This window comes from Pinus tabuliformis, chromosome 8 (genome assembly GCF_031772625.1).
Source record: "Pinus tabuliformis cultivar Carrire ecotype Pingquan chromosome 8, CPIR1, whole genome shotgun sequence".
NCBI lineage: Eukaryota > Viridiplantae > Streptophyta > Pinopsida > Pinales > Pinaceae > Pinus > Pinus tabuliformis.
The window spans coordinates 861409613-861431828 of NC_142294.1; the positions used below are offsets into that span (position 1 = coordinate 861409613).

General features: G+C 39.3%; 1 protein-coding gene across 1 annotated transcript in view; it reads right to left on the minus strand.

Annotated features, from left to right (window-relative positions):
• Positions 1–22216, minus strand: part of LOC149238288 (vanillin aminotransferase-like) — a 452839-nt gene that overhangs the window by 285548 nt on the left and 145075 nt on the right. Inside the window, exons 8-12 of the mRNA XM_089372979.1 lie at positions 3381–3454; positions 3221–3259; positions 2754–2842; positions 2576–2652; positions 2387–2461 (exon numbers count right to left, since the gene is read on the minus strand). Coding sequence (XP_089229105.1) covers positions 2387–2461; positions 2576–2652; positions 2754–2842; positions 3221–3259; positions 3381–3454 — 354 coding nt within the window. The remainder of the gene's footprint in view (positions 1–2386; positions 2462–2575; positions 2653–2753; positions 2843–3220; positions 3260–3380; positions 3455–22216) is intronic.

Consider the following 22216-nt stretch of genomic DNA (forward strand, 5'->3'; position numbering starts at 1 on the left):
TTTGTCATTTGGTCATCGTTGATGTAGTATTAGCAAGTAGTAACTAGTTGTATGATTGATTCGTATCATGTAAATGTTCTAGTTTCTAACAAAATTTGAATCTTTATGTCGACATTTCATTTTTGTATGTTCAATTTGTAATTTTTTTAATATCTATATTTTTACCCCAAAAACAGATCATGGAGGACATGATATGTGTAATTTGTAATTATTTTAATAAATGTTTTGTTTCCCAAAAATAGGTCATGAAGGACATGAAATATATATCATGTCCTCCATGACCTGTTTTCAGGATCACCGTGTCTCATGTCAGACACTCATTTTTATGTGTCCCATGTCATTGTGTCTTCTGACTTAGATGAGATGTTATTCTGCTGTCCAAGTTGTGATACATACAGCAGTTTTATATTTCAATCTGGTGGTTAAACATTTTATAGTTCCTCACTGTTTTAACAGTCACTTGTGACAGCATCGAATCCAATTCACATATGGGCATCTTAACTTCATTATTTAATGGTCAATGAACCTTGATAGTGCACGTAATAATCCTTTGGTTAAAATTCACATCTTTATCATGCTTGTATTAAATTTGAAGTGTCACATTTTGTTCTGAATAAGTTCACTTTGAAGTAAAACTGGGCTAATGCTTCTTATGTTGGATGGATTGTATCTCCATGATGTACATATGTTGGACCTAGTTTGATAACACACTTTTCAGAGAATTCATGTTCATGTTTGTTGGTGATCTCATATTTACATATCTTGCTATACAAAACATTCTGTTAACTATGGGCACTTGAAAAGAAATCCTGAGCTTAAAGAACAGCAATCTTAATTCTCTTGATTAAAGAATCTCCTAAGCCAGATATTTTGACATTTCAGATTATAATGCAGTGGATGGATGATTCATAGAATCAATTGCTAATATAATTAATGATTTTGCAGGAATATTATCATTTAATGATGTCCAACTTATTATTTGAAGTGTAAGGTGATTTCTTAACACATTCAGATTTTAAATGCACAGCAACACTCAACATTTCGCATAATTGCAACATTTAGCAATAGCATTCATTTAAGACTTTGTCTCTAATTTCATCAACTCTTGGCATTCACATCTCACAAGGAAAATAAACCATTGAGAGTTGTTCCACTTGAACTTCCTCGTACTCTGCTCTCATGTCTAATTCAATATCTCCTACTTGGGCCAGCAATGTCGAGCTGTTTGTGAGCTTGGGTTTTCAGGAATTTCCTTCACCCTCAAAACACTTTTTGGAATTTCACCTTCAAAAAGAGTGAGTTGATTTAATTTGGTCAACCTAAGCTAAGCTCCTTCCCCCTGTACCCAGATGATTAAGCCGAAGTTGACATAGGGATTTCCCCCTAGACTGGGATTTCCATAGTTTAAAGAGTCGAGCAAGTCACCAAAGTGACAGTGGGTGGTTTGCTTGATAGTACTCTTAGGCTCTCCCTGAAAGAGGACATTTCCTTGTAGGGAGATATTGAGAGATAACAGGTAACACCCTCATTGTAAATCGAGCAGTAGCACTTCACATCTTTCTAATAGAGCAAGTCCTGTGCTAGCACAATTAAAAGCATGTCTCTTCTCCTGCGCCTCATCTTGCTCCTTCCAGTTTTCTTATATCAGAATGGAACCATATGGCCATGAGATATAGCAGAAAATAAACAAAATATTCAAAAAGGTGAATGGAAAATAACAGAAATTTTCCTCCTTAATAGCTATGAGAGTGAAAACAATAAACTAATTACATGCACCCCGGGAAAAAGGGATTTTTGAAGAATTACTTTCTTTTATCAACATAGTAGATATTCAATTTAAGATTAAATACATCTGAGTTTGTAATAAAAGTGTTGTTTTGGACATTTATCTCCGAAACTTTTTATGCATCCCAAAAGTATCTGATTTTTTTTATTAGTTATTTGGAAAAATGGTTCTATATAAGATCAGAATATTTGCGTTTTTAGTAACCTGATTCTAATATAAGATCAGGAAAATAAGCCAGGAAATACAGCTTTATCAACAGAACCATCTGTGAGATAACTTTAATTACTACCTTGCTGCCAAGCATTACACATTACTCCCTTTGGTATATTTTGTAGAAAAACTTGTATGATCCACATCTCTTCCTTATGTCTGGTCATCAATGTCATTTTCACTCTAAAAAGTTGAGTTATACAAGCATATTATATAGTTCTAGAAAAATGTTGACACAATTTTTTCAAGAAACAAGGAGGACGAGCTACCTTTTTGCATACCTTGCTATATGTCTAGACATACTATCCCTTACTGACAACATCTAAGCACCTTGGGGTTTTAAAACTTGATTTTATTCTTTGTTAATTATGCAACAAAGTTCAGGATTACCTTTTCAAAATATGTGGCAGGGGGCGGAATGACTCCACCACCACCCATGACAGGTTCTGCAATGAATGCAGCAATCTGCAGCATAAAATCAAAGTAGGAACAAGTTACTTGACATGGGAAGTATCAAAACTATGACGTGAAGAATTACCCCCCTTCTTAAAATACTCTGCAAAACATGACTAAAATTACCGTTTCTGGACCTTCTTTTAATATAAGCTTTTCCAAGTTATCTGCTAACCTTGTTGCAAAGTCTTCTTCAGTCTCACCTACACATGCGTTTCATACCCAATATCAACAGCACACTAATCATTAGAATTTTTCTCATTAGGTGGAGAAGGACCTGGTGGATAAAGTCTACGAACAAGACCTGGCAAATGATAGCGCCAATAGTGGGGGCAGTCTGTATGCAGCACAAATGGCAGTGGTAAATCAAAACTTTGATGAAGACTTGTTAGCCTGCCAATTGAACAACCAAATCAATGGGCAACAGTTTAATAGTCAAAGCTATGAAACAACTATAGTATATAGTATATAGTATATAGTATATACACACTAGACTAAAATAACAATAGCCATTCAAGAAGGAATAAATGATGGTGAACTGGAATCTGAAGACAGTAAGTGCTGGGTTGACTATTTAGTACTATCTTGGAGCATATGTATGTATGGAAGCAATGTTACTCCATGAAATGAACCAGTAACTATGAGTAAAAATATACTTTCTTAAAGCCAATTGAAGATTAGTGCATTGCCATTTGTCTAAAGGAAAATCATCACCAATAATTGCACTGATAAAATTTCTTTAAGATTTAGAGAATCCTGCAAGTACGTTACCCTGAAAGACTTGCTGCCATCAATGTTGATCCATGGTACCTGTCAAATCAAAAATCTTGAAAAATTAATCATTTCCTGGATTTAATGCACAAGCTAGAATCAAGATGAATACTCGATCATTAAAATTACAAGTTTGCAGCAGTTAGGAATAGAACTTAACGATTTCTGCCGAGCAATAAATTTCTTCTTCTTGGCTCTTCCCAAGGCATTGTTGTAATACCACACCAGCTTCACCTGTGTAATAACCATCCAGTTATAACTTTAACATCTCATTCTACAAAAGGTCATAAGAAAATCTTCAGTGTTTGCTCATCTGATTAAAATTTATAAACCATAATATCAAAAGATCGATGATTATTGTGAAGGTTGTGTTGAGAGAAAACTTTGAACAAGGATAGGCACGTGAGATTTGGGCTGGCTCATCAGAAAAACAACAAAAAGAATATATCGAAAGCTACTAAAAGGTCCCAAATTCCAATGCTCCTCAAAACTAATAAGAGAAAACACGCGGAAAATCAATAATAAATACTTCAAAAACCAGTGTTACTGGAACCAGTTGGTTTAGACAAAACCATCCAGGCATAAGCTGTTTTAGTCCTAAATTTGGTCGTGCTGGTGGCGTGCACCCATTTTGACCTAAAGCAGCCAAAAACTGGTTAAAAGCTTAAAATCAGCTGGTTCAAGGATGAAACTGGTTTGTCAAGTAAGGTTGATTGGGCTCAAAAAATGAGAACATTATAACTTTTATAAAAAACTTGGCAATCCCCAAAAATGAAACCTACCCCCCTTCGTCATCCGATCGATCACCTTCGTTCTAGTCATGTCATCCAATAGACCTCTTTTTGAAAATAGTATTTAAGTTTTAAGTTAAAGTTGGCATTTACGTTTACTTGTATTTTACTTTCATTAATTTAAATCCTAACATTAAAGTTATAGTGGGAACCCCATTTTAAGATGTTTGGTGATAGAATCAAACCAAATCAGGTCCTTTTCATCTTCCAACAAGCTCACAAGTTTTTTCAGCATTTATGCAAAATAGGACTGCTAACCACCCACGTGTCTAAGTAACCCTAGTAGAAAAATTTTCTCCTATGATGCAGTTTGCCAGCCAGTATATCTATCATGATCCATAGATAGGCAGCCTCAAATGCTTCTCATCCACTTTCCAGTCAGAGCATTCATTCATCTAGCTTGCTCATCTGATGAAAGTGGGTCAACTATTGTGAGGTACAATAACCATTTTTGTACTCAATTGCTTTCATGTAATGTTGAAGGGGATTCTAGTATGAATCATAGTTTGAATTGAATGATAAACTGTGATTGGTTGTGCACTAGTTCCCTTGCATCACCTTGGTGGTTATCACTTTTCCCTAGTCCAAAGTGACCGACCTTAGGGCCTTTCTTTCACTGTCTAAGAGGGGCACAAATAGGAGGCTCCATACTTAAAATTTGTCCTCATTCCATTGCTCCATTCTCCTATCTCTTGACTAGTTGTTGTTGGTCACTTGTGCTAGTTAAGTATGGAGTCTAGACATTGTCAGATGAGATGAAGGGCTTGTATATACCCGAGGTTGATTCAACTGTAAGAAAAGAAAGAGCAAGAGCCAAATGTTAAAATGAAAAAGAATGGAAAGGGATGTAAAGCAAATAAAAGCCAAATTATAGCCTAAATTATACCCCCTCTTATATAGCCACTCGTCCCCAAGAGTATCCATGCATATCATGCCTATCAAAGTAAAAGGAACTCTCTATGAACATCCCAACAACAATGAAGCGATAAACCACTTATCACAAAAGGGGTTTATTTCATTATTACACGATAAATCAATGAAGCTTGTAAAACAAGCTATCTAAAGAAAATATGCAAAAATGAGTGCCTTGGAAAAACAAAGGCAAGGAAGGTAACTCAGGCATTGCTAAGCACTCCCTCTACAAAGGCACTCATGGACAACGGTTTGATATAACCTAGCATAAGACTATGACTCCACTCATGAAGTAAATCCAATCCATAACAACTATCACATACACTTATATTCTAATAGAGTCGACCTAGGAACTACTCCTCTCCTTAATGTTGGAAGCACCTAATAGGGCCTTGTAATAACCCTCCCATGCCTAAGCATGGTAACTTGTTAGGGATTTTGCTAGGGTTTCTATATTCCTTGTCTAAATGCTTATCTTTAGATGAAATTTTTGGTGAAATGTTGGATGCTTTAATTAAGAATCTTGAACATCCCTTGAGAACCTCCTAGGGAGCTTTTCTCTTGATTTTATACCCTCATAAAATGACAGCTAGGTTTTTAAAAGTGGAAACATAGGGTTTTCTAATTTTCCCTTGGACTCCATCAGCGAAGTAGTTAATAGGCATTGGCTTCCACATAGCTGGTCAAAAATAAAAAATAAAACTTCAAAAAATCTTCTTTTTCTTCTCCTAAAATTTTGGCCCTAAAATATTGGACCCTAAAATTTTGGGCCCTAAAATTTCAACCCTTCAATGCAAGCCACTAGGGTTAGGATTTGAAGCCAAATTCAACTAGCGCATGAGCGTTGAGCTAGTTGGAGGATGTTCTAACTAACTGAGCCTTAAGACATCAAAATCTAGCAAATTACATGGTTGGGAGTCCCTTCCTAGGGCTGACATTATCAACCCTAGTCAATTCTAGGGCTAGAAAAACCATAATTCGGCACTAAGGTTTCAACTTAGGGTCAATTGAAAGTTTGTGGATCCTGTTGTTGACTATATCATTATAACACGCATTTTCTCTCTTGTATTCCTGGTTGTGCTACCTCTAAGTCATACATCAAAACCCTAGGTTACAATTTCTTTATAGGCTACGTCTAGGGTACACTATTCCTTGTCCATTGAAATTGAGCCTTGTCCTTAGCCTAAGTGTATTGGGTAAGCCTATTCAATCTCCTTTATAGGTTCTTTTGAGGGCATGCTTCAACTTATTACATAGAATTGAGCCTTGTTCTTAGTCTGACTACCTTGTATAAGCCTATTCAATTGTCACCTTTGAACCCTAGGCCAAGAATATCCTTTAGGAGACCTAAACTAGGAAGCCTCCCATGTGGTGAAATTCCACTAAAGAGGAGGTGGATTGCTAAGGTGACAATGGCATCCACCTCATTGTTGTGTCTTGATCTGGGATTTGCATTGTGAGGTATCTCACAAGGCCTGTTAGATTTTAAGGCAACATTTTTTGGTGCCCTTGTCAGGGAGGATTTGATACAACTTCCTCGAAATCTTAAGTCTAAGCTTCATTTCCTTGATTGAGGTCATCCCATAGACAAGGATAAATCTTCTCATCTAGTGACTCCATTGGAAGAAAAAAGACCTAGTTCTTCATTGAGCTTTAAACATTTCCATGCTTGTAGGGTGAAGCAAGCATTTTTCAAGGCATTTTGAGTTCACCATGGCAACTCCATATTTGAAGATTATGAAAATTTTGTGGGACAAGTAATAGCTCACTAAGAGTTGCATAAAACGTACCATTGCTTGGCTATTCAGGATGTCCCAAGATATCCAAAGCACCTCTACCCAGATTGTTATGAAAATTGTCCCAAACTTACTAGTAGTCCATCTTCAACCATTAATCACATAGTAAGAGTCATGAAATATGTCGCAATGAATAATGTGCTTTATGAAGATGCATTGATAAGGTTGTTTGTGGAATCTTTTGAACAAAGTCAAAGAAAATGGCTCAAATATTTTTTCCGCCCAAAAATGATATATTCTATAAGGAGCTATATTGAACAATTTCTCAAGTTTAAGGGATCAACATCTCAAAACTATGAAGACAACCTTTGAGATGTAATCAAGATTCTTGAACAGGAAGATCTCATAAAGCTTTTTGAAGGTGCTAAAAAGGAGGCGAACAATGAAGATTAACATAAACAAAAGAAAGATAATGCTCAGGAAAAGGACCCTAAAGAATTGCTACATGAGTTTCATACAAGTTCCCTCTTTTTCATGGATGTTCGGTTTGGTGATATATCTTGTGGATCCCTTGAAGAGGGTGATCCCATAGGTTCCCTAAAGAATGATATTGGTGATTTAATGCATGTAAAAGAAGGGAAATGGGATACAAGTGGTTGTCATTTTGTTGAAGATCCAATTTATGAAACAGATGAAGCAACGATTAAAAGTGAGGACGCAACCCAGCAAAAGGAAATCATAGTTGATCTTCCTCATGATGACCAAGAAAATAATGAGGTCTTGAGTCAAGAAAACTTCCAGGGACTTCAAGAAAATATGAACGAATACAAGAATTTTTGCAAGCAGTTGACTAGAGATTGTCTTGATATTAATTTCCTATTGGGCCTGTGTATTGAGCGAAGGAAGGAATTTGATGAGGTGTTGCATTAGTATGAAGAAAATCCTACAGATATCCTCCTTCTAGAACTCATTTACAAGTACTATGCAGTAAACATTTTATGTGATGTTGTTTGAGAATAACATTTCAATCCTCAGTAGGGCAGCCAGCAGATTTAACCATTCCCAAAGAAATTCTAGAGCTTGATATACCATAAGAGGCTTGGGGTGATCCTAAAGACGCCATAAATGTGAAAAATCATTGACCTTTAGATAGCCAAGCAAATGATGAATCTATGGAGGTGTTTTGGGCTGCAGACTGGGGATTGATTGTGAATCTGAAGTACCTTGTGATAACCAAGAAGAAGAAAGTACCATAGAATCCTAGAATAATAAAGAGCATATTGTTGAAGATCCACATGAGGCATTCTTATGTGCATCAAATCATGAATATTATCCTAATGAATGGAAGGGCTTCTTCTACATGTTTCATAATGATGATTTTTAGCCTAACGGAGAAGGTATCACTAATACCCATGAGGAGTTTGAAGCCCATATGGAAGAGTTTGTTGGAAGCCATGATATACTAAAAATTGGAGGAGTATCCTCAACCCCTTGATTCCTTTGAAAGGGGATTTTCTTCATGTTTGAACAAGACAATCCTAGATGTAGCATTGAGGACAATGACGGAAAAAAAGGGGAATGTGATTTTATTGTTTATGATGAAGGTAACCATCGCACTAATTTTAAGGAAAAGCTAATTTCCCCACTTGAAGACAAGGGACTATGGTTCTTCCCAAAATTACAAGATTCTACCCTACCTTGGACCTTATATAATGGTCGGGAAGCTATGAATATCGACGCACTGGAGCATGTTACCAGTTGATTTGGGGTAGCATCGGATGTGCTCTAGCCATGAAAATTGGTGGAGAGGCTAAAGCACATGAGATCTCCAAGACCCAAAAATGGTTTGGACAGATTGTACCAGGTTTGGGAGATATTAAAATAATTAATATTTTTAATGGAGTTCCTAAGTCTAAACTTAGGAAAAATAAAATATTAATGAGTATTAATATAAAACTGAGTTAGAAGGTTCCAAAAAGCATGGATCAAGCCAAATATAATCTTAGTCGTTGATTAGAGATGTAATCTCGGTCGTTGAAGGACCAACGGGAAAAGTATATGAGGAGGATTGAGGGTCAGTTGGAGAATACACTAGAGTGATCAGTCATTCATTTTGCTAGAGTGGGGTTGCTAAGCAAAGTTGAATCAGTGATCAACATATAGGGGCAGTGAGTATTGGGCAGAGAGGCAGAGACAGTACTAAGAGACCAGCGTAGAAGCAGGGAGAGCAAGAGCAGCAGCCAGTTCAGGCCACGCAGAGCCCAGCAAAGACAACGCAGAGGCCAGAGGGACTGTGTCATCCACGCAGAGGCTGTTGGAGTGATGCAGAGGGTCCCAAAGGCTACGCAGTGCCTCAGAGGGCTGACGCAGAGGGTCCTGGGGCTGACGCAGGTCAGCAGGAGGCTGACGCAAAGGCCAGAAGGGCCAGCGCTGAGCTTCAGTTGTGCCAGAGAGGGTTTCGTGGGACAGGTTTTCTGAATACCTGTTTCCGAATATAGAGGTATTGCTGCTGTGTATTTCTCTGTCGGGTGAGCCGGTTAGGCACCCAGTTGTACTCAAGAAAATACTGCATAATAATAAATCCTCAGAATAGTTGCAACGGTTTTCCCGCATTGGGTTTTTCCGGGGACATTTGTCCAAAAATAACGGTGTCACTTGTGTATTTGTTTTCTTTCAGTTGATGATCTGTAGATGTTGTGACTGTATTGTGTTTATTTCGGTATTTAAATGTTTTAAATAACTTGTTCAGAATTTACAAGTAGAATAAATAAACCAGCAGAATACAGATTAATTTTCTAACGGATAGACTTAAAAAATTCAACATGGTATCGGAGCGTGGTTGCAGATCACAGGAGAGTTGAGCAGAGCATTTGCAGCAGAATCAGATGTCCCGAGTGACAGTGGTTGATCCTTGAAAAAGTGACAAAGGAAGGGTTGACGCAAAAGGACTACGTCATCAGTCTGGGCCAGAGAGAGGCCAGCGTAGAGGCTGAGGAGGGCAGAAAGAGGCTCACGCAGAGGCCAAGAGGGCTGACGCGGTTGGCTGAGGGAGCTGTTTTGCCAGTGTCGAGATTGCGCAGAGCCAAGAGGCTCAATCCTTCAGTTGTTGGGGCGAAGGAAGTTGTGGGTAGTTTGCGAGAGCAAAGCTGGTAGGGTACTGTGGTTAGAACAGTACCTAACAAGGCAAGACCAAGGTAGAGGAAGTTGCTGCCGAGGCGGATTTCTAGCCAAGGAATCCAGATCAATGTTGCAGTTGCACAGACGATTGGAGAGGGGCAACTTGACCTTTGGCGGCTTGTTCGTTGCCCCATATTATATATGAAATGAAGCACTTGGACCAGCAGTGCCCCTAGCTGGCTTAGCAGTATATACAAGGTTTGGCATCTTATTGAAGGCCCAATGGAGGTTTGTCTCATCCTTGAGATATGGGAGGGCAAGCACCATCTTCTGTGCCCTCATTCGGAGTAGTCTACACGCTTATTTTTCATCAAGAGACCCATGAGACCATTACTTGTGCCCCAAAGCCACATTGGAGCACCACATCATCATTTACTCAGAGAGTAAGGGGCCAACCCCTTGTTCATCATTCATGGAGCCCTCTCCTTCATTATATCACTTTGAGGACTCATTTCGGCCTTCCAACAGCCCATATACACCATGGTTTCATCATTTCGTCTCACTTATGGATGGCTTCTTCATCACTTTATGAGCTATTTGTTGGCCTTGTGACCAAGGATTTGTTATTTGCACATTATTTTATAATTTTAGGGGGAATTAGGCTAATTCGAATTAGGTGGAGGATCATATAAATAGAGATTTCTCCCATTGTAAGAGATCATCATCACACTTTGATCTTTCTTGTAAAGAATTTTGCAGTTCTTCTTCTTGGACGAATTGGATGTCTTTGATGCATTTCGATATTTTTGGGAGCTAATTTCGATTTCTCTTGGAGTTTCTTCTTGATATATGATTGGATATATCTCTTGCTATCTTGTAACTGCTATTTGTTGAAGATTTTTCTTGAAATAATGTCTAATGTGTGGAATCATTGCAAATAGCTAAATCTTTTGTGCCCTAATTTCATTGAATATCATTGCGAAGATTGTTGGATTGTAGATTGCACAAGCTACTCATTGAATAACAAGTAGATGAATGTTCCTAGTGGATTGAAACTTCTTTTCCTTCCATGAAATTCCATAGATCTTGGGTGGGTAAATGTTAAAAGGTGGTTGCTAGGGCATTGCTTTTTAGCCTCCTTGAAAACGAATTTAGCCAAGTTCGAATCATCATTGACTCCACAGCCAAGGGAAGTAGGCACTAGTCCAAGGAAAATTTGGTGGTCACCCTTCTTTCCTTCTCTTTCCTCTCCTCCCATTTTTGACACCTTTCCTAGACGACTTGGCTAGGGTGTTGAAGAAAGTGTAACTAGGTTCGGTCTTCATATATGTAATTTTGATCTTTGTGTTTATAAAAGAAAAGAAATATTATTTTTGTTATTTATATCAATGAGTTTCTTGCTCATTGGATAGGTCTATCACATGTCAAAGTGTTATAGGAAAGTCAAAGAGTCAAAAGAAATGTTGAAGACCCTTAAGGGCATGTTACGCCATGTATATATATGTATTAGAGTCAAAGATATTCCTCCAAGCGAAGTCACAAGTCTCCTCCAAGCAACGACATCACTAAAAGAAGCAATCTGATGTTTAAATGATAAGTCGGCCTCAAATCAGCTCAAAGGAGGAACAAACCTCTATATATAGAGGTTGTCCACTCCTCCAATGACAAGTATCATCACCTCTGAAATCAGCAAGATAGAATGACGAGTTAACGGTGAAAAAGAAGCACAGGAAGGAGCCCCTAGTGCAACAAAGAAAGAAGAAAGTATACCGAACCTTAGAGGATTGTTCTAAGGTCATATACAGTCACACGTGCGAAGATATATAGGGTCTCTCCGCTGTCATAGAAGCCCTCTACTACAGTCATATATATATCATTGTTTGGCCTAGATAAATAAGCCTATAAGGCCTCTCACTCAAGTGAAGAAGGAGCTCACTCAAGCGAAGAAGAAAGAGAACATTCACCTAAGGAATCCCCTCACACGTGCGAAGAAATAAGGCTGCACTGCTATCATATTAGACCTGCAACTATATCTCAAGAAAGAACTCGGATGGGTAAGAGATAAGGGACTCCTCATATGTGAAAGAGTCCACTAAGGATAAAAGAGGAATATCGCTTCTAGAGCTAGCATATCTAGAACTAGTATCAGTTGCTAGAAGAAAAACGAAGTGTCGGAAGAAGAAGGACAAAGACTTGACTTACGCTTGGAGGATATTCTTGTCAAGGGTCTACGGTTTGGCATTTATCAATAGAAGCTTCAATAAGAGAAATTTGAGAAATGGTTTTCCTCTCTAAGAGAGAGAGGTTTTGCCCTGGCAGAGAGCCAACATCTTGGGTTCTTGTCTTTTGCATTTTGGTAGCAGTTTGATGAAGTAAAAGAACATACATTAATAATAAGAAGAAGATCAAGCTAACAAGAAAAGTAAAAGTTCTTCACAAATTGTTATCATTGCTAGAAGAATCTTATCATAACTACTTTGCCCTAGATTCTTCAACATAGGGCATGCTACAAAATTCATTAGAGATGAAATTTTTGAATCCACTTGGATAGAAATGTTTGTTGGTGTCTCCTCTAGTGAATCTCAAAGTTTGAAGGAATTCCCATGGTTGGTTTGCAAGAAAACTTGTGCCCTAGCTGTGAATTTGAAAGCCTATCTTGAACGTCTTAAGTTGGGTGGTCTTCTTCAAGGTCATTTGCACATAGAATTCAAAGGAATTGATCATTCTTGACCCCTTTCCCTACCCTATCTTGACCTAGTGAGCACATTGGAGGAACTCCTCCCACAATCACTCATAAACCCTAGGTCTTGATAGGTTCCTCCTGGCCTCTCTCTAGTGAAGAGAAAACCCTTTTCAAGTGGTAAATGTGGAAATTTCTAAGTCTGACACAACAAAAATCCCTACTGCATTATCTGGTTTATTATTTCCTACTTGTTCTTTCCATTAACAAGTTATTTATTAATATAAATACCAAAATAAACACAAATGCAGCCTTCACACATACACAGATCAACAACTGAAATAACTGAGACAACACAAGGGGCACCGTTATTTTTGGACAATCGTCCCCGGAAAAACCCAATGCGGAAAACCGGTGCAGCAGATGAGGGTTTTGTTATTATGCAGTTTTCTGAATACAACTAGGGTGCTAGAAATGGCGCACTTAACAGAGAATGCCCTTGGCAGTTGTATCTCTCTTCGGAGACAGATATTCCAGCTGATCAGCAACCGGATGATGAGCCCCACAGTGACTTTGAGTGTTCCTCAGCTGGACAGCGAAAGCTGCTCCAAGCTTCTCTCTGGAACTGCGTCACCCTCTATGGCTTTGTGTTGCCCGACGAAAACACCACAGCGCAGCTCTTTCTGCCCAGCGTCAACTCTGCTAGCCTCTGTGTCAGCTCCTCGGCCTCCTCCATCCTCAGTGTTGGCCCTCCAAGCCTCTGCGTCAGCCTAGGTTGCCTCTGTGCTGTCTCTCCGGCACTCTCTCTGCCTCTCTGCTATGTATTCTCGGCCTTCTGTTGAACTGCCCCTCACTGCAACAGATCACTAACTCGATTTCTCAGCAAACCCTGCCCCAGAAAATCGAATTGACTGATCAACTTCGTGTGTCTCCAACTGACCCTCAAGCCTTGTCTTATACTTTTCTTGTTGATGATTCAACGGTCGAGATTAAGTCCCTAATCAATGGCTAAGATTAGATCTGGCTTGATCCTCGTTATTTAGAACTTTCTCACCCATATTATACATTAATATTTTAATTTTCCTAAGTTTAGACTTAGGAACCACATTAAAAATATTAATTATTTTAATATCTCTTCATCTGGGTGGAATTTCCCCAAACGATTTCTAGGACTTGGAGATGTCATGTGCCTTAGCCTCTCCACCGATTTGCATGGCTAGAGCACATCCAGCTAAGGAGAGGCGATTGTTTCCACCTATGTACGCAAAACCATAGAAAGAAGATGTTGAGGAGGTACTAATGTTGATCGGAAATGTTGTATATTGCGCCAATCGAAGTTCTAGGCATGAAAGTTGAGCATCCTTGCTGGTAAAAGCCAAGTTTAAAGGTTGGTTTGTGGGAAACCAGTGCATCCCTCTTTGCTAGTTATACACAGGAATGTTGGTACATTTCCTTCATGACTGGGTCGTATTGACGATGGGAAAGCATTGTTGGATATCACTGATTAGAAACTGATATATATATGGCTGGTTTCCTTTAGGAGAGTTGTCGTCTTGCTAGAGCGAAATAATCACGTTCTTCTGAGCTATTTAAATTCCAATCCATTTGTATAGTGAATGTAAGGGAACGATTCTAGTTTGCTTTAATTATGATAAATTTCAAAGTACTTAAATATATCAGTCAAATACTTTGAAGACCATATTTTGGGCGCATACTACTCACTGTGTGTTGAACTTGTGAGAAAACACCTACAACAGTGTGCAAAGGAACTCTTTGACAAAAAAACATTATCAGTGAGACTTTTATCACAAACCCAGAAATTGTTGAAATTTGTGAAATCTGTGAAATCTGAAGGGAATGGAATTTTACAGTCAACAAACTCAGAAAAACCATGACACATTAGTCATATTCCCTAAAGTTTAGACTTAGAAAATATTTAAAAACTGACTAATAATCTAATTAAGTCATTTCTAGGCGGAATTTCTAGAAACGATTGCTGGGTTTTGGAGATCTCATGCATTCTAGCCTCTCCGCAAAATTTCAAGGCTAGAACACATCCAATGTTACAAAAACTAACACTCCCTCTTAGCGAGGAATGTGTTCTAGAGTTGTTGCCTCCTGCAACAACACTCTGTCTTTGCATCATCTCCTGTTACGTTGCTGCTTCCCACCAACTACTGCGCAACTATGATATGTGTTGCATCTGTGCTACTGTTGATCCTGTTGAACTGATGCCAACACTACATCTACACTGCAACTCCCTCCCCATTTTTTGTTGCTGCAATTGCAACAACTGCAACTGAGAAGCATCCTAAATACTGAATCGATTGTAATCAGTATGACGCATCTATCACCCGAGTCTCTGACTGCGGCTAGTATCTACGTTGTCACTGAGGTATCTGCGTTGTTGCTGACTCTGCACTACTGCCAACTCCGCACTGTTGCCAACTCTACAATGCAGTCTGCGCTTCCCAACATCTGACTGCAACTAGACTCTACATCTGTCACTCTGGCATGTGACTGCAACTAAACTCTACATCTGTCACTCTGGCATCTGACTGCATCTACTGCTACTGATCCATCTTGCTACAAAATATTGTGGGCCCCCGTAGCAAGGTATTGATTCAAGAGGTTGTTAAAATTGGAAACTAGGGCCAAACTCCATGTGTGTCATCTTATTTATGGTAGCTGATATTTTTCTTGGATCCCTCTCATCGAGAGGTGTAGGATTGATCTAAAGATCATCCGATTTCGATACGTATTCATGGAGTTATGAATTTATTTGCGTTATAAGACAATTCGTCAAGGTCGACCAGCAACCAAATAAACCCCACATGTGCTCAACATTTTAGTATAAATAGAGGTGGCCTTCAAGTCATTTCAACACACTTGGGATCTCTTCCTCTCTCTACTTGTCTTTGGATTTTAGTAGGAGGAGAGATCCTAAGGAATAACGTTGCCTTGATCCAGAGGGCAGAAAGTCGGAACTACCGGAAAAGCCGGAACTGCCGGAAAAGACGGAACTGCCGAAAAAGCCGGAACTGCCGGAAAATCCGGAAAAGCCGGAACCAGAAAACCCGGAAAAGCCAGAACTGCTGGAGAAGCCGGAAAAGCCGAAAAAACTGGAAAAGCCAGAATTGTCGGAACTGTCGGACTGCCAGAAATGCCGCAAAAGTTGGAAATGCCGAAAAAGCCGGAAATGCCGGAACTACCGGAACTGTCGGAAAAGTCGGAACTGCCGGAAAATCCGGAACTGCTAGGACTGCCGAAACTGCCAGGACTGCCGGAATTGCCGGGAACAACCAGAACTGCCAGAATTGTCGGGAACTGCCGCAACAGCCGGAGCATCTGTCTCCAAAGGAGAGCAGCATGCAAGGGACAGCTAACTAACATTGGCACAGTTGTATGGTACTTAGCAGCAAATACACCAAGCATGCAATGTTACAGCGAGCATGCAAGGGACAATTAGCATGCAACAACAAGCATGCTAAGGACAACAAGCATGCTAGGGACAACAAGCAAGCAAGGGACAACAAGCAAGCAAGGTGCAGCCAACACATAGGTCAGGATGGCAACATGGTGCAACAATGGCAAATAATGCAATACAGTGATGGGTACAGTCATGATTAATGAAGTGTGATAAGATGCAGCATAGTGATGATGGGTGCAGCATAGTGATGATGGGTGCAGCATGATGACGAAATGCAGCACAACAATAGGTGAAGGAGTCACCTTGGAGAATTGGTTGAAGCAGCATGTCTTCCACTGATCTCATGTATCATCTTCTTAGAGATGATCTATGCTCTTATCTAGATAAGTCAAAGTGTTGACTTCTGTTGTAAACGTACTATCTCTCTCTCTCTCTATTGAACTATTGAAAAACATATAAGAAGAATTGATCAAGGGTTTCCCCACATTGGGGTTTGTCCCTGGCTAGCGCCACATCTTGTGTCCTCTTGTCTTGGCTTGTCTTCTGCGATTTATGTTTATGTTCTATCTGCAGTTTACTTTAATGCTGATGTGATTGCTAATCTAGAAAAGATATGGAGCTAACTGTGAAAATTGAAATAAATTGCTCTAAGCATAGAACATACCTAAAATTAACAGAGGTGGACCTCCTCAAGAATCCTACCCAACTCTAGCGCTCTGGGGCTACAACACCAAGTCACCCCACTTCACTCCTTGGGGTATATCACCAAACATGGCAAAGTCTTCCTCCATTTTGGAGGACAGCCTATCGATCTTTGTTGATGTTGCTTGTTGGTCCTGCTTCTCCTCCTTGTCCTTCTTCCTAAGAGGACACTGGGTACTGTAGTGATCGAGCTCACCACACCTTGAGCACTTGACCTTTGACAAGTCCTTCTTCTTTTGTTGCTCCCCTTGTCCCTGACCGAGACCCTTCGATGCGAGGTCCACACTCTCCTCCTCCTTCACCTGCTTCGAACCATTACTGCTACCACTAATGGAGTTCTTCACTAGGTCTCGTCTCAACTCCTCCTGCTGCAAATCGGCCCACATCCTATCCCACCTTAGCAAGGTTTCTTTGCCCAAGATACTTTGGACAAATACCTGCCACTACTCTGAGACATTGCTTAGTGCCAAACACACTAGTTCTGTGGATTGAGGCGCTACCCCAACAGCTGACAACTGGTACCGAATCTCCTGAATCCTGGTGAGGAAGGGGTCTATGCGTTTTCCTTTCTGCATCCTAGTGCATCTCAGTGTCTCCACTAAGTACATCTTTCATTGCTTGGAAGTGCCTTGGTACAGCGTGGAAAGTGTATCCCACATCTCTTTGGTCATTCCCTTGGCTGCTATGTGTGATACAACATGATTCTGGACACCATCTAGGATCAATCTATTCGCCCTCACCATCTCCTTTCTGTACTCCTTTAGCTGATCTGCATCTGTGGGGATAGCTATTGTTGAGCATTAGAGAAGGTATGTAATTGTCACTTATTTCGTTATCTTTTCCTTTAATTCATAACTTCTTTACATTATGAAATGGGCATATGATGAAGGATTATGATAAAGTTTAAGAGATTTGTAAGTAACGTAAAATGACTAATTATTACCTTTTTCTATGCAGAAAATGAAAAAAATGGAAGATCGCCTTTCCAAAGGAAAAGACAAGACAAAACCAACAGTTGTCCCTTTGACAAGAAACTGCATCCAAACGAGGCAATCCAGATCGGAGCGCATAAGCCAGGAAAAGGAAGAGGAGATACCAAATCAGCGCAAGAGAACGAAGAGACAACTGAGAAATAACGATATGGCGAATCCCTCAGGATCCTTTGAGGGATCGCTACCTTAAAGAATATCTATATCTTTGATATTTCCGCCTGGCTGCTATAAAAAGGGACAACGTTGCTAGCCCAAGGGGTGGATTATTGTTGTTTTATAGAATTCACTGTTGTAACTTAAACTTTGATCATCGACTCTCTTTAAAGAGCGATTACTGTAACTCTGTTTTCATGATTAATACATAAACTCTGTTGTTGTTCCGTCTTTGATTCTGGAGTAATCACAGCAGTGCATCCCTGGAGGCTAAGGGCCCAACCCTAGTGGATCACTTGCTTCCTGTACCATTATTTTCCAATTCCAAGTCGTGTGTGGTTTGATTTCTTTTACTTGCCTCATTCAGTAATCTGTTGTTCATTATCATTTCATGTATTGGCTTTGTTATATTTCATTCATATTTGAATAGTAAGGTTATCTTCTGCAACTGAAATGTTATGCTGTTCATTCTGAATTTATATTGCATTGTCATTCCTTTACAGATTGATATTACGGTATAACATTGCTATTCCTTTACAAATTACCATTACTGTTCGTTTACAGAGTAACAGTGCTATGTATTTACAGATTGGTATTATTGTTTATGTAGCTACGGTTTAACTCTAAGTGTGATTGTTGTTCATTGGGACTGTTGTTCCATGGTAACCGCAATTGTTGTTTCTTCATAACCGTGATTAATATTTGTTATGCTGAAACCCAGATTACTGCTTCCCTCAGTATAGATGAGCTATGTGTTAACATTCGATTTAGTTTGCTGTGCACTTACATTTGATTCAAGTTGTTGTTCAATATTTCGTAACTGACTTTAGTTTGTTGTTCCATTTTCGATTTGTTGTTCAAGTCATTTCTAAGGTAAATATTGTTGCTTAATTCTTGTAGATTACAATTGCTGCTTAATTCATTTCTATAAATTAAAGCTTGTTGTTCGATCTTTTCAAACAGATTAGTTGTTGTTCCTTTTCCTGTTAATTGAATTATCATTTCAAGTAATTGCTTTGGTGTGAACAGAATGATCTGAAACTGTAGTGAACATTGACTATTACTGTCCAGTTCCCAGATTTATGATCTTCTCCTTGATTGCTTTTCAATTGCATCAGTTTACAAAGGGAAGAGTTATCATTACTGCACCCTTGACTGATGAAGTGTTGTAGTTTCTTAGATGAATGATTGAGTTACAAAGCATTTCAAGTTCTTGCCATTACATTTAGAGTTTGTTTCCAGCATTTATTTACTTTTGCAAAAGCACTATACCACTAGCATTACTCTTGACAAGTGACCGCATCAAACTGAGTACACTCTTTGAGATAACAAATCGTACCTGGATTGATAATTAATGTAGAATAAATAGAGGTGAAAAAGACCCTGTTTACTGCTTGACAGCTACCACTACATCTATGAATGGTTTCAGGCCATATTCATCCAGAAGGAAGGACATCCTTGCCTTCCAAATGACATAGTTGGAAGCACCATCCAACTTGTCCTGATCTCGAAGTCCGGCAGTGGCCATCTCAGATAATGTCGAAAATCTCCTCTTCCCTTCTACTCAGCTGCTGCTCAGCTATTCGCACTCCCTTCTGGAGTGAGAAACTTTGCACACAACGACTGTTGATCTACAAGGGAAATCGAACTTCTTGAGACTAGAAGTTCCCTAAGGAAAATTTTCCCTCAGTGTGTGCTCTTCTTCCACCCGACGCTAGTTCTTGCTCTAGCAATTGCTACAAAACTACTGCGTCCAACTAGAATACTGCAATGCGGAAAAAATATTGGTTGCTCCCTCTGCCTCTTGAATCCCTCGATCCGGAGAGATCGAATTTTTCTGCCTCACACTCAGAAAAATTGAATCTCCTCAAGAAATTCGGCCTCTTAGCCAAGGTGATTGTGCTGCCTCTGGGGTTTCGACCTGCTACCCCTCAATGAATAGTAAAACTCCCTCTTCCTTCGCTATTGAGCTCTACGACTGATCATCTGCGCTCTGATACCATGTGAAAATTCAGAAACCCAAATCCTATTGCATGAACTAGAAATAATTCTCCTAATTGTTAAATTAATTTTAACAATTTATTGATTGTTTTTACAACAAATACTGAATCAATCACACTGCAACCTACACAAATAAACTGCGGAAGAAATAAATGCTGGAAGAAATACTAGCACACGCACATAAAATAACACAGTTATTTTTGGACCAATGTCCCCAGAAAAACCCAACTTTGGAAAATCAATGCAGCAATTGAGGGTTTTATTATTATGTAGCAGTGAAATAATCTAAGTACAACTAGATGTCAAAATTGGCAATCCTACATAGAAAAACTGGCAAGAAAAATCCAGTGAGGAATTTCCTCACTCCACAGGCAAATCTAGGCTCTGACCTCAGCTCAAATTGAGTCGTCCAAACTGGCTCTGCACAGTCACTGCACACCCTAGCGCAGTTGCTCCTGCACTCATCTCAAAACAGCCTCTCCTCAAGCTGTTTGATCAACTGTTGTTTGGAAAAATGTCTCTCGTGGCCTCTGGAACCTCTACTTAGCTTCTGGCACTGAAATTCTGCTTTTCCCTAGCAAAATCGAAATTGCCTCTAGAGGCTACTGCATTGCTCTGCGTCAGCCTCACTGTGGCTCCTTTGCCTCTCTGCAAACTCACTCACCGAAACTAGAATTCCTTCTCTGACTTCATTATCCCTGCCCCTCTCACTGCTTCGATTTCTCTGGTTCTCTTTTCGGCAACTGAATGTTGCTACTCAAGAAATCGATCTACCAAGGAAACCGAACTACACAAGTGATTTCTCCAAGCCCCATTGACTGCTTCTTGTATTCCTCTATTGAGACTTCAACGGCCAAGATTAAATCTTAATCGATGGCTAGGATTAACTTGAAGTAAATCCATGTGAGTTTCTAGAACATTCACACCATAACTTAATTAATTCTGATTAATTAGTCATATTCCCTAAGTTTGGACTTAGGAAATATTTAAAACTGACTAATAATCTTATTAAGTCTTTTCTAGGCGGAATTTCCAGAAACGATTTCTGGGTTTTGGAGATCTTATGCATTCTGGCCTCTCCACAAAATTTCAAGGCTAGAACACATCTGATGCTACAAAAACTAACACCCACACCCATTGGGAGCATCACAGGTTTTGGAGAACAAGGGGCCAACCCCTTGTCCACTATTTTGGGAGTCCTAATCATCATTATGGCAATTATGGACTTAATCAGGTTTCGTAGAAGGCCCAACAACATGTATTATTGATCATTCAACCTCTTAAGAGGCTTATTCTTTTGTTTATGAACTAGTTTGGTGGGTTTGTCACCAAAAGTTAGTTATTTTGCACATTATTTTATTTTAGGGGCTAATGTAGATCTAATTAGCTAAATCAAACTCATTAGAGGTGTATAAATAGAAGTGATGAGGATTCAGTTTAGCATCATCACTTGGATTTGGAACTTGTATCTCTTTAGAGATTTCGCTATCCTTCTTGGAGGATGAATTTTTGGAGCATGGAATGAATTATGATGTTTGTATTATTTTCTCATGTCTTGGAGCTTCTTGAATGGCAAGATTTTGGATGGTTGGATATATTCTTATACATGTAAGTACAATTTAATGCTATTCTTTCTCTCTATTTTTGTCACATACATTGTTGTTGGGATTTCGCTATACTAGGGCTTATTTGTTACATCTCTTTATGTGAAGTTGTGGAAATTTTGTTTCTAGATAGTGAATGCTTCATGTATGTGCCATGTATAATGAATGAATGTTCCTAGGGATGTTTCATTGCTGAAATTCATCTTGATAAGCCATCTACCTTGCAAAACGAAGTATAAAGTCTTTGAAGCTACTTTTGTTGCTACCCTAGTGCTAAGCAAAGTTGTCTTTGAGGCCTCCTTGACCTAGAAAATCTAAAAGTCCATAGTCATAATTCTACCTGACTCCAATCTCCCCAAAGGATTAGGCCTTGGTCCACCCAAATGTGATCACCTTAAACCTTATTCATCCTACTCCCTCTTCTTTGGTCCCATGTGGTCCCATACACTATTAAGGGTAATTCTTCAGGGATCACTTGGAATCCAAGCTTTCACAAGAATTTTAAGGCCTAGGAATCCCCATTATAAGAATATACCCTAAACCTAAACCTTGAAATTCCCCTCAAGCCCTTCCTTGATAACTTTCAACCTTGCCTTCCAAAACAAGCAAGCCACATATTTGAGCCTCTCTTGTGAATAGGCTTCCACGATCACCCCTCACCCTATCATTGGTCTATCCATTTTGTGATCCTCATCATAACGGGTCTCCTCCCATCAGTGAAAGTCCGTAAAGAGCAGGGAGCTTTAGTCGAGGTGACAGTGGGCTATTTCTCCATTGTTTCCCATAGCCTAGTAGTAGCCCTTCAAGGATCCCCTTTTAGGACCCCTACTAGTTTGAGTAATAACAGAGCCCACTCAAGCAGCGACTCTCAACATAGG